The 12,920-nt window shown below is 51.5% G+C and overlaps 4 protein-coding genes across 4 annotated transcripts; 2 read left to right on the forward strand and 2 right to left on the reverse strand.

Annotated features, from left to right (window-relative positions):
- Nucleotides 1-351: 351 nt before the first annotated feature.
- Nucleotides 352-1,303, forward strand: MRS44_012234 (uncharacterized protein; the record flags this gene model as incomplete). Its single annotated transcript, XM_046269541.2, has 2 exons — nt 352-517; nt 573-1,303. The coding sequence occupies 2 exons, from the start codon at nt 352-354 to the stop codon at nt 1,301-1,303; spliced, it is 897 nt and encodes a 298-aa protein (XP_046133315.1).
- Nucleotides 1,304-1,366: 63 nt separating this feature from the next.
- MRS44_012235 (uncharacterized protein) lies at nt 1,367-1,804 on the reverse strand (the record flags this gene model as incomplete). Its single annotated transcript, XM_046269540.2, has 1 exon — nt 1,367-1,804. One exon carries the CDS (start codon nt 1,802-1,804, stop codon nt 1,367-1,369), a length of 438 nt encoding a protein of 145 aa, XP_046133314.1.
- A 1,678-nt stretch (nt 1,805-3,482) lies between these two features.
- MRS44_012236 (uncharacterized protein) lies at nt 3,483-6,426 on the reverse strand (the record flags this gene model as incomplete). The annotated part of the gene is made up of 6 exons (XM_046269539.2): nt 3,483-4,324; nt 4,375-4,505; nt 4,594-5,128; nt 5,891-6,059; nt 6,111-6,182; nt 6,223-6,426. The coding sequence occupies 6 exons, from the start codon at nt 6,424-6,426 to the stop codon at nt 3,483-3,485; spliced, it is 1,953 nt and encodes a 650-aa protein (XP_046133313.2).
- A 4,869-nt stretch (nt 6,427-11,295) lies between these two features.
- MRS44_012237 (uncharacterized protein) lies at nt 11,296-12,823 on the forward strand (the record flags this gene model as incomplete). Its single annotated transcript, XM_065618731.1, has 8 exons — nt 11,296-11,530; nt 11,579-11,799; nt 11,850-11,927; nt 11,977-12,119; nt 12,173-12,197; nt 12,248-12,532; nt 12,600-12,725; nt 12,773-12,823. The coding sequence occupies 8 exons, from the start codon at nt 11,296-11,298 to the stop codon at nt 12,821-12,823; spliced, it is 1,164 nt and encodes a 387-aa protein (XP_065474803.1).
- Between the last annotated feature and the right edge of the window lie 97 nt (nt 12,824-12,920).

Consider the following 12,920-nt stretch of genomic DNA (forward strand, 5'->3'; position numbering starts at 1 on the left):
CCCATTCTTAAATTCGAGATAGTCAGAGGTAGACTGATTCCCTAGAAACAGGGAAGGCCAAGATAGAAAGACAGCAAGAAGAGAGCATATAAATATTATATCTATTATCCCTTAAACTATATTATTAATAACATATTAATCTACCCCTGGCTTTTAATATCTACTAAATGAATTTATTTAATCTTTTGTGAAGCAGCATAGATTGCTCTACTGACTCGCCTTACACTGCCATTTGTCTATGTGTGACCTCGGAAAAATCTCGGTTTGACTATTCCAATGCCTTCTCTTTGTCGCCGCTGAAAGCCGACGACCCTCTCCCTAGCACACCTCTCTAAGAGACGAACCTAGCAAATGGATAGTTCACAAAACCCGACTTTAGCGACTTTCGCCGTGTCGCGCTCACGCGGAAAACAGCCAGGCGATTCCCTCTACCTCACCAGGCTCAGAGAGAGGAGGAAAGCCAAGGGTCAGGCCAGGTCTTCGGATGAGTCTGGATCTGAAGATGAGACCGAGCCAGGTTAGTCCGCAAGAGACATCCCACAGAATAAATATTTGCTCAGCTATTCCAATAGGCACTGTGGTGCTGCACAAGATGTTCAACCGGAAAGTCGTTCTGCGCCCTGATAACACTGTCGTCAAATCTGGAAAACGCATAGCGATGGGTGAAGCCGAGGCGCTCAGAGTCGCCGCCCTCGCTGGGATCCCGGTGCCGGCTGTACACGATACGTACACAACCCCCGATGGCCAAGTACAAATACGTATGGGATATGTCCAAGGGCAAAGTCTTGACACACTGTGGCCCGAAATGTCGGTCAAGCAGAAAAAGGACATCGCCCGCCAGCTTCGAGTGATTGTCGACAAGATGAGATCTATGGCTCCTCCTCAGCACCTTATCAGTGCTTGTGATGGTAGCGAGATCCGAGATACCAGGGTGCACTTCACGTACCATTCACCACCATGTCATGACGAAAAGGCCTTCAATGAGTTTTTGTTGTCAGGGCTGTACGAAGATACTCCGTCGCTAGTGCGAGAGGCACTTTCTCGGCGGTTACGAACTGATCACCGCATTGTCTTCACCCACTGCGACCTTACGCCCAGGAACATCTTGGTCCAAGACGGGAAGATACAGGGCCTGGTGGACTGGGAGGATAGTGGCTGGTACCCTGAATACTGGGAGTATGTCAAGTTCTTCCAGCGGACGGCTGATAAGGACTGGAAGCAGTATGCCGAGGATATTTTTCCTGAATTGTATCACGATGAGTTGGTCGAGTTCATGGCCATGTCCAAATGGCAAAATTCATAGGGGGATACACGGTACGACATTGTCTCCTTCATCTCCCAGAACAACCTGTCTTGACCGACATTACTAAGCCAGCATTTCATCCTCTGCCTCCATCGTCGCATCGATCATGCCGTTCAGCCCTGTGTCATATTGCTCCCCACTCAAATATCCAGCATGATAGAGTGTCCTTAGGGCAAAGTCAACCCACTGCTGGCAGTTGAATTCAGCATCATGATTCAAAACGTCAACCGACTCCATCTGCCGAGATAGTTCAGAAGACGACAGAGGATGCTGAGTCTTCCCGACCCTGACCTTCTTTGCAAATGTCCTCGAGGTCGTTGGGTCAAAGTTCTTGCGCCGTCCAAAGGCAAAGGCTCCTGTCAGACCTTTGACATGGAAGTAGTAGTGTGAGGAGCCGTCGTCAGGTACACACCAGAGTCCGGTGTGTCTAAACTTGGAAAAGTCCACGGGATCTCCCTTGTGGACAGCGATATAGATCTTGTACTTTGTCTCGCCAGGCATATCGGTCGAGGGAATGGAACTGGATAAGAAACAGGTTACCAGGTCTACTAAGACACGTCAGCGCCAATAATATGTATTGGCTATGAAAATTACAATTATCTCTTCCCAATACTGGGTGTTTGATTGAGGCTGCTACAGTGGATTCTCAATGGTAGCAGGTCGATGGCAGGCCAGCAAAGAGGAGGTGATTATGACCAGGGTTGGCCCTGGGACTCCTCTTTCATCTCCCAGCTATTATAAAGGGCCACATTTCTAGGGAATCCCAGTCCATTTGGTTGCTCGGCCGCCGTCAACTGGGAAAATGCAATTGCTGCCTGGCATCGTCACCCGATATCATCATGTTGGGGGCCACCAGCTGGCTGCAAGTGTTTCTCCAGCGGGTTAGAGAACAACCAGCCTCGTTATGTTATTGGTTTAGGCCGCGTTTTCTGAGCAATGTCATGCTATCGATAGGCCCAGTGAAGGAGGCCGTACACCAGTAGCTTCACAAGGCGCCGCACACTCCAATCGGATCGGAGAGCTATAGTTTCCGAGGCATGCGGAGACAAGGGTCTTCATGTCTGTTGGTTGAGAAACATGGTCTACAGCTTGCTAAGTTACGATCCGACTCAAGAACTGTTAAGGAACCACTATTGGCAAGTACTTGAGATCTTAGACGAGAAAAAAAAAACGTCTCGTTTTTGTTATTGTGCTTGCTGGCCTCTTCCAGAGACGTCATTAAGACCATCAGTGCACGAGAAAAGTAGTGCCTCAACCTAACGCTCGAACCGAATCAGCCAAACCAGACCAAGCTCCTTCCTTCGCTCTGTAACTGGGCATAAGGGCTTATCTGCAACTGAGATGTCCCCCTCAGGATCATTACCTCTAGTAGTTTGATTGGGCTGTCTACCTAAAGGTATCACATTGGATACGTTCCTGGAGAATATTGAAGAACAATACAACAATGTGCTGCACGCGTGGGTCGACAGCTCGATAGGTATGAGTGGAAGCATAAACAGTCTTCAGGTAACCATTGGATTGTGTTGGGGGCATATCGTGGTTCACTTGCCGTGGAAAAGAACACTGAGGGAGCTTTACGGTATTGGGTTGAATGTGGTCGTCGTGCTAATAATTGTGTCCTGTTCTATAACACCCATCACTCTCTTTCACTCTGGGACAGGGAGTGCAATGATCAACAACAAAAGAATATCTACTATGCATCAATGGCGAATCACCTGAAGGCCACAAAATTGAAGCGGGTCAACAAAGGGGTGGGGAATGTATTTGTCCATCTATCGGATGGTCCATAAACCACATCATAAAAGGCTTATGCTTATAAAACTATGCTCATATGTAAAGACTTTAGAGGATACATTATTTACTTTATATTTTTACTAGTGTATTTTATTCTAAATTACGTCTGTATGGCCCGATGAAGTTCTCATGGCCTATCTCCCATCTGCCATCTTTTTCATAGTCCGGGTAGTGGGCACCAGAGCAGGTTAGTAATCTCGAGTGTTTCACGATCATGTACTCAATCACCAGAATGTGGACCAATTTGTTCAATGAATGTATTCACAGGATATCAACCACCTCTCGGTGAAAACAAGGGTATCGAGGCTCGCAAACATCAGCCTCTAAACTATCTCAAACAACTAGGTCATAGCATCTTGATAAAAATCTCGTGAGAAGGAGGCATTTACTCCTTGGACTTGTTCCGGTCGTCAAGCTCAACCTGCTCGACGCTGGCAGTCTCGATATCCTTCTTGGGCTGGTTGGTCTCCTCCATACCGGCAACGGCACCCTCGAAGCTCCTGCCGCGCTTCTCAGGACCGAGCATAGTAGTGAAAACAATACCGAGGGCGATGATGGCAGTAGCAATGCCCATGACGGGGCCGTAGGCCTCGACCTTGTCGCCGTTCTTGATGGTGACGAAGGTGTTCTCAGCGATGGCGTTGACAATCTGAGCAGAGGGGGAAGAAATCATGTTTCCGATCTGGTAGGTGACACCAGGGAAGGTGGATCGGAAGGCAGGAGGAGACAGCTCGTTGAGGTGGATGGGAATGACACCCCAGGCACCCTGAACAAAGAACTGCATGAAGAAGCCTGAGGCGCTGAGGCTGCGCTCACCCTCGGGGAGGATCCAGGCGGGGATGAGGACACCAGCCATGAGGGAGGAGATGATGATGGCGCGTCGGCGGCCGATGAACTGACTGGTGTATCCGATGATGGTGCCACCGACGCAGGCGCCAACCTTCATGATAATGGAAGCGCGAGAAGCACCGGCGTTCTTAAGCTCCTTCTGGGTGATCATGAAGGTGGTGTAAGAGTCTTGGGAGGTGTGGGAGAAGTAGTTGAACCAAGTCATGAGGATAGTGCAGTAAACACACATCTTCCACTCGGACCGAATCATCTTCTTGCAGTCGCGCCAGAAAGCACCGGGGGTGGCGGTGGAGGCCTTCCTCGCCTTGCGGGCTTCGAGGAACTGCTGCGACTCGGGGAAGGCAATGCGGATGAGACCGACGGCGATGGAGATGCCAGCTACATTATGTTAGTGATGATGTTTTTTAATCAGTGTCAGTGTCACTTACCAGCAATCCAGAAGACAGTCTTCCAGCTCTCGGTGCTGCCTCCAACGCCAAGATTGGCGCATGCAGCCAAGACGTAACCGAACGAGTATCCCTGCTGCAAGATGCCGGACATCAAGCCTCGGGCGGAGGTACTGTGGCGCTGTTAGCACGGGAATAAAGACTTCTCCAAATTGGATAACCTCGAGAGTTTTGTGAGGAGAGGGGAATGCGGGAACTTACGGGCACTGCTCGAGGGCCATGGCGATAGCATTGCCATAGACACCGCCCATGAAAAGACCAAACAGACTTCGCACGGCGAGGAACTGCTGGAAGGTTGTGCTGTAGATGGTGGCGATCTGCAGGACGCCGAGGACGATCATGTTGAAGACCATGGGCCACTTGCGACCATACTTGTCACCAGCGAGACCGAAGAAGGCGGCGCCGACGGAGCGGAGGAGGAGAGTCAGGGTGATGGCGGTGGTGATGTTGGTCTTGGTGGTGCCGTAGTACTTGGCCAGCTTGACAGTCTGGATGGAGAGGGCGTGGAAGTCAAAGGCATCAGCGGTCCAGGCGCAGAAGCCGACGATGAAGAAGATCCAGTCCTTGAGAGAGAGCTGGGCCATCAGACTGATGGGGTTCTGGAGAGGGTCGGGATCCCTCCATTCAGTAGCCTCCTCGCCATGCTCGTTGTGGATGACGACGCGCTGCTTCCAGATGAAGAGGTCCTTGAAGGCCTGCTTGGCCGTGGGCAAGATGCCCTTGGCCACGGGGTCGGCTGGGCGCCGTTCTCAACGTGGTTGCCCATGATTGATTTTGTGACAGAAGAGGAGGAAGAAGCAAAAGAGGCCTCGCAACCAGTCAAGGTTGGATTGGTTGTTGGAGTAGGAGGAGGAGGTTGAGGGGGTGATGAGCTGCTTGAATTCCAGAGTTGAAGGGGGAGGAGGAGGGCAACTTATATTTCAAAAGGCAGGTCTGGTTGACAGCTCGAGTCGAGATGCCAAACGCGGATGCAGAGACTGGCCTGTCCTGTCCTATCCACCTTCTCCTCCCTCCCCCGGGCACCGCACCACAATGAATGCGCGCGTCACAGTAGACGTGGGGTACGAGCAGGTTCAGAACGGTCGAGATGTTGTTGGTAGTTGGGGAAGCCGGGATGTGGCCTGGGACTTGTGAGGGGTGGGCTATCCCTGCCCTGCCCTTCCCCGCAGAGGAGGAGATTGATCATCTTGGGTCCCCCTCCCCTGCAAAGTTAACCACCCTGGTTGATCATACGGGTGCAAACGGAACCAGAGGAGGAGACGGGCTTGAGCTAGGATAAGGGTCAGGGAGGAGGTGGTGCGGGGAATGACAAGGACGAGGCGTCAAGGACGGGCGCACGTTTTGACTCCATGTCTGTGAGCCTGTGAGCCTGTGAGGCCATGGATTGACGCAATACAGACTTGGATTTGGATGCATTTGCATTCCTGAAGTTGATGTTACGTACAAACACACGGGAACTGACATGATGGACCGTGTCGATCGCTGTCACTGTACATACAATGTCTCTCTTCCCGTCTGGGGAAGCTCCTCTGAGTGGGCAGTTTGGGTGTGAAGATGCGGAGATGCCGTGTTGACCACCACCACTCTCGGAAAATCGGCATCGCAATGCTACGCGGGCAGAGACAATGAGGAAGGCAGACTGGCTTAGTGAGTACGGTAGACGCACGCTAGAATGGCGGAGGATTGTTTTTCAGGTCGGTCTAGCGTCTCGGCGTTACTTTGACTGCCGATCGCTTGCTGAACTTGACTCCGCTGACCACTCGACGGACTGCTGCAACCTTGGGGATAGGCTTAAGCAGCATAGGCTTTAAGGTGCATTGTTAAGCTTACACAGATTATTTTGTGGAGAACAGAGTCACAACCGGACTTGTGCTCGTCTCCAGCTACTGCAGGATGAGATGTGATGTTGGTCGGGGTCACAGATTTCTTCTCCTTTCCCCGCTTGAGATGGTGGAACGAACCAGGCATGGGCCAAACAGAGGCCAAGACAAGGCTGGATCTTTCTCCAAACCCCCGTCGCGTCGCCGCTTCCATGTTTTGATTTGGTTATGTATGCTTGTTGTTCTGTTGGTTGGGTTACATGCGGGTTCGCAATTTTTCTCACTCTTTTCTTTTCTTTTCCTTCGCTTTTAATGGGACAATAACTACAGGGATTCCCTCTCAGTACCACCGTATGTTTCATCAAGACCTGGTCCAAGCGCTTCCTGTTCCCTCACCTCTCCCATCTCCGACAACGCGCGCACGACGAGTCAGCTTCTGCAGTTTGTTGATCATCGGCACTTCTGTCTAGACCACTAGCCGATCCTTAGCGGCCATGACCTCATCCTAGTCTTGCACGTAGTTGGAGGTTTCCTCCGAAACGAGGGGGAATTATCGCCAGTAACCGGAACGACGACGAGAGATAAAAAAACAGAGTTTCGTTTATGGACATGAATATCCGGTGAAGGGCCAGGCCTGGCTTGGTTCATGTCGGGCGCCGTGGTTCCATTCGCTAACTACTGCGTGGCGTAGAAGGAAGTGGCCCGCTTTTGCTTCTAGAGAAGAAAAAGAAACGAAAGAGGCGGGCGTCTTTCGGATCCGCGTAGTGCCCATGTGTGCTCGTGCCGGTTCCTTGATTTGCTGGTCTTGTGGTTTGTTCGTTCGGATCCGCGCTTTGATAGCAGCACAGTCACAACACTCACTTTAAGCGACGCGGGTCCAAGAGACAATCTTGCCTCTCCGATTGTGGGGAATAGATTTCCTCCCTGTGAGAAAAAAAAAACGTCCGGTCCACGGCTGCAGACATATCTCTTCTCTTACTGGTCACTTTCTTTCACTGGTTCTCTTGCATGGTGGGCGGCAAGGACGGCACGGCCATGTCTGGGCCCCAACCTCGTATGATGACCACGAGTGGCCCCGTTCGGTTTTGACAACTCTGGGGCCCCATACGGCTGATATACTGCTTCTGGAGCAAGTGGCGAGACTTTATCCGAGGTTAATCTGACTCTTGTTCCTTAGATCCGGGGTAATATCCGGGGTGCTGACTTTTGCTTTACGTGCTGTATCTCCCTCTACCGGTGTCGGGTCGTCACACTGCGTAGCACACCTGTCCTTGTACGGCGCACGCATAAACTTGCCGTCACATCTGGTAACGCCAGGGGGGCTCTACAGTCACAGAGCGACACGACAGATATCGTGTATCAGGATAAGCCACACAGTCCGTAGTGGTTCGAGATAAACTCAAGAGATGCATCGAGATGTGGGAGAGTCATTTCTTGTCCTCCAACCCTTGTGGATCACTCTAACTCTCAATAACCTCCCACTGCATACATACGCGCGCCCGCTAACGCGCAGGAAAGAGACGCACATGGCGTAACGCTCTAGAAGCCTTCCTTGCAAGGAGGACTAAAAAACGCCTCTTTGTGCTTCATCCCCCTGTCCGGAAGTTTTCCGTCCTGGAGAAGGACCCGTTGCCGCTTTGGCTACGGAGTCGTCTCGGTATCTGGCAATTGTTGGACGTTATCATTCCACGGCCATTGTTTGCCGCGAAAGAATGGGTTGGGCTGCCTCCCCAGTCACTCTCCGCTGTCTGTGCAAGATGAAGCACGCTCCAGATACAGAATCCTTCCCTCTGCAGGTGAATGTATGACTGATTAGAATAATCGTTGTCAATATAATCATGGCTTCCGTGTGACCGACGTCGAACCATGTGCGCGAGGTCCAACACCTCTCTGGTGCAATTCTCATACGACAAAAAGGCCACGCGGAAGCCTTCCCGCCTTGCACTCCAGATCTTGGGGGACCCGGGCATCCCCCTCTTGCTGTGACCGTCGGTGCCGAAATTATTCAACTCTCTCCGTGTCTCGAGCTTGATCGAGGCCTTTATCATCACTCTCGAGAGCCAGATATTCGTCGTTGCGCGCTGGTGGATCACTCTGGGTGCTGTCACGCCATGGATGCCTGACGTCCCCAGAAATCCCCAGACTGCTGCACTGACTGATCTAGATCAGCCAACCTAAGATCCGAGCTGAGATGGAATGCGTGGTTTATCGCCTATCTCTCTATCTCTCGAGATTCAAAAGGTGGGCCCGACCAAGTGCTTGGCATGCTTTCTATCTGAAGCTTTATCTAGACCTCAATAGAGATATATCGAGTTGAAAAGTGTTCATTGAGTATTTGTTTCGGCCATCTTGTTCGGTGCATGGTCGGGCCAGGTGGTGCACGCACGCAAAGCAGAGGGTCGTCATTCGTAGTGAAGAATTTTCGTGAGTGGTGTGATGCTGTGTTGCCTGGTCCCGCGAACAAATATTGACATGCAATTCAGTATGGATTTTATTTGCTTTATTTCACTCGTGTTTTCTTATCAAAACTTCAAGGCCTACTATATAGATAGCTTCACTTAATGTGAGTGCAGTCAAGTGTGGTGCAGTGCAGTTGCATGTGCTCAGGCAGTCGGTGGTTGCTAGGTGTTGTAGTACGGCATCGCAGAGCCTCACAACACCAAGCGCATGTAGTTAAAATAAGCCATAGCCACGATCGCCAAGTAATCAAGCGAACGGGAATGCCATCTCCTAGTCAGCCTTGGCCTCAAATACGACAAGCTCCACCAGAAGCGTCTCGCGGCTAATAGCCAAGAACCGCGTGGGATCATACGCCAAGGGGAGCCAAGCACAAACTGCTACTACACGCCGACTCAAGTTTACGCTGAGAATCGTGGCTTTTCCGCTGCATCAGGGATAGCATCGGAGCAAGGGGGGCGTATGACAGACTAGAAGCTTTCACAGAAGACTATGAAAGCTTCTCTGCATATGCGGAACAACTCCAACTTTTTCAGTGTCTCCAACAGTTCGTGGGCAAGGGGCGGGAAGGGATGGGACGCTGGCCCACAGCGATGGCTTGGGTTGCTACCAACGTTATGGTTTAGATGCGAAGCATAGTGTTTCTTCGAGAAGCCTTCTGTTTAGGGAGTGCAACAAGTCCCTTTGACCGATCAACTCTTTCGGACGAGCGGATTGTGTGTGTGGCCGCCGCAGCTTTGAGTCGAGCTACCCTACAGACAAACGAGTTGGAATTTGGGTACTCCAATGGAGTTTTCAGTGTCAGAGCCTCGAATTGCATGAATGTCACAAACTTTATGCCTGAAACCTATCTGTGAAATTCAAAATTGCATTGTCGAGAACATAGGTTGACTGTGTAAGAAGTGCATGTAGGAAGCTGCCTAACCTAGACCAGGTGGGAGGAGTGTTTGTGCTGTGATGATGGCACCACCCAAACACCATGCCAGCCATGAAATCAGAATCAGGGTCTTGCAAGTCACCACACACTATCATATTCCCTTCGCAAAAAGCCAAAAACTCCAGAATATTGACTTGGGAAAGCCCCCTCTTCTTATAATTACCCAATGCCAAGCATCATTCTTGAGCTTCGCTCCCCGCCTATGGGAGCTTTCCACCATCCCCACTCTGTTTCTCCCTTCTCCGGCACTCCGAGCACGTGAAATGGCAAAGCCGTGTGGTCAGGTCACATGATGGTCTATGCCACGGGCAAACCATGCGATAATTCTTCCGGCTTGTTCATCGGTAATCATGAGGCTGTCGAATTTCTCACCATCAAATCCTTATTGTTGCAGATATAGCCCATCAAGTTTTGGAGAAAATCGCCAAGGCGCTTTGGAGGCGTTTCCCCCCTTCGCCAAGGGAGGGGTCGGAGCGAGCCAAGGAGAGGGGATTCCCATCAGCCTCAGCTCTTGGCTTTGGAGAAAAAAAAAGCCATGAGTCGACTTTCAAGCCACCCGCAAGCCATCCGTCTTGGAGTCGTAACGCCAAGGAAGACCCAGGCAAACTGGATCTGATTGGAGTCGGGCTCGGAGTAACATGGCTGCGAACACTTGAGCCCTACAAACAAAAATGTTACCGAAGCAGTGGGGGTCACGCATGGCATGTCCATGTCTTTCATTCCTTGTGGGACGGAAAAACTAGTTCGTCGCGAATACATATGCATTTTATGGGCCACGGGTCAATTTGTCAAGCCTGACAGAGACGACGATCTTTTCCTTGGCTCTTGCGAAATCAAGGTTGAGCTTCCTCATGGAGCAATTCCGCCGCCTTCAAAAAACTCCACAACGGCTTTTAAACGATGGGAGTGGGGGTCCATTCAACGTTACGACTCTGACAAGTGGGATGCTGCGATGAGATTGCAGCATACCATGCAATTCGCCTTGCCTGAATTTGTCTTGTTCGAGTCTCTGTTTGGCTGACTGCTTACTCTAACAGATTGAGGCTCTGGGACATGTGGGAACAGGGGTTGCTGACTGCAAGAAATCCTACGGTCCTTGAAACGTCAAACCACTTGATCCTCCGGCCGAGTGGGATAGAGTAGGTCAATGCAAACTAGAGTTTTGACTACAGAGCTTGGCAATTCCCGGCGTCTTGGACGCGTCGTCTTGAAAATTCAACAAAAAAAAGACCCAATGCAACAAGATGGGACAACAAATTGCCTCGCCTACGGGTTCCGAGAAACCCGTAGGCGAGGAACCATCTCGGATCGTATCCCGATAGCGTTGCCTTTTCGTCCCAACTGGTCACGATGCCATGGGGCCGGGTTCATCTTATCAATCGGATCAGGTATGCCCAGCCATACACCGTTTCGGAACTATCCCTAGAACGGGCCCAAGTCTCCGCTCTTCATCAACATCAAGGCCTACGAGCTCCACTGCATTGCCATGGACATGCCTCAATCGGCTGGGCGATGTCGGCAGGCATTGATGCCTGGTTCTCGGTATTAATGAGCGCCCTTCTCCCGCCTGTTCGGATGACTTTGAACCGACCAACCTCACCAGTCGTTCCTTTTCTATAGCCTAGTTGCTACCACTGTCGTTCCTTGTTCGCCAATTATACCTCGGGAAGGTTGATATACACGAGCACCATGCGTACCTTTACTCTCCTCTCGCCGCTCATCGCCGCGGCGTCTGCCTACGAGCAGTGGGTCAACGAGCCCGACACTGGTCTCCAAACCTTTCTCTCCGCCTCCAACTGGACCGAGGGATCCAAGCCTGCCCTTAAGGACATCCGCGGCGTCCCCGACTTTGACTTTGCTGCCCGCCAGGTCATGACTGACCAGCAGTACGCCTTCTACCGTACCGCTGCTGCCGGCGAGTGGGGTGAGTCTTGACCTCGACACACTATAGACTTGTGCCTAACTGTCATAGCCTACCGTCACAACCTCGAGGTCTGGGAGAAGGCCAGACTCCGTCCTCACCAGCTTGCTAGCGTCACTGGTCTCAACGAGACTCTCGGCGTTAGCATCTTCGGCCACAACTTCAGTGCCCCCATCTTCATCTCGCCTGCTGCCCGAGGTGCCTACGGTGACCCTGACCGTGCTGAGCTCAACTTTGTTGATGCCGCTGCCGAGGAGGACATTCTCTATGTCGTATGTTGAACTATGTCTACTTCAAAACTTCGAAGTACTAACATGTCAAGGCTGCTCTGTATGCCTCCAAGACTATTGAGGAGATCGGTGCCCAGCGCAAGAAGCATGACAGCACCATCTTCCAGCAGGTAAGGAACCTCACTGAATATCACATCAACTTCGATCTAACGCATCCAGATCTACTCCAACGCCAACCTTTCCGTCACCTGGGACGCCATGAAGCGTGCTGAGGCTCAGGGTGTCAAGGCCTTTGTCTGGACCATTGATGCTCCTGCCACCTTTACCCGTCACCGTGCTGCCCGCTACGACACCACCAACGCGTACGTCATCTCAGCCACCTGTCCGTTGGCATCTTGAACTAACTTGAGACTAGTAACGGTGTCACCTCTGTCCTGAGCGTATGTCTCCACTAACACCCCCCATCTTTTTAAGCCTCTAACCTTCGCAGTGGGAACTCTTCGAGGAGATCAAGTCTCACACTAAGCTCCCCATCATCCTCAAGGGCATCACCACCACCGAGGACGCCCTCAAGGCCGTCGAGAAGGGTGCCGATGGCATCTGGCTGTCCAACCACGGTGGCCGCCAGGTTGACTACTCTCCCTCTCCCCTCGAGATCGCCTACGAGCTCCGCCGCAACGCCCCCGAGGTCTTTGAGAAGACCGAGGTCCTCGCTGACAGCGGTGTCCGCTACGGCAGCGACGTCATCAAGCTGCTGGCTCTCGGTGTCAAGGCCGTCGGTCTGGGTCGCCCGTGAGTTTTGAGAATTCCAAAGACTGCGAAAGCGTGCTGACGTTTGATAGCTTCATGTACTCCAACATCTACGGTGTCGAGGGCCCAAGAAGCTGATCCAGATCCTCAAGACTGAGATCCTTGCCGATGCTGCTCAGATCGGCATCAACGACCTCCACAACATCCCCGCCAAGGTGGTAAGTTTGCTCTTACATGATGAACAAGAATATGGCTAACAACTTAGCTCAACACCCGTGCCCTTGAGCGCGATGTCTACCTCATCAACGAGAACTAAGCATAGAATACCCATCCTTCATGTATATACTTTCATAGACGATAGACACGTGGATATACATTTTGCTTTAGAGTTTCACTTGCTGGACTTGATATGT

The sequence above is a fragment of the Fusarium solani genome, assembly GCF_023522795.1.
Source record: "Fusarium solani strain SB1 chromosome Unknown bctg00000008, whole genome shotgun sequence".
NCBI classification, from domain to species: domain Eukaryota; kingdom Fungi; phylum Ascomycota; class Sordariomycetes; order Hypocreales; family Nectriaceae; genus Fusarium; species Fusarium solani.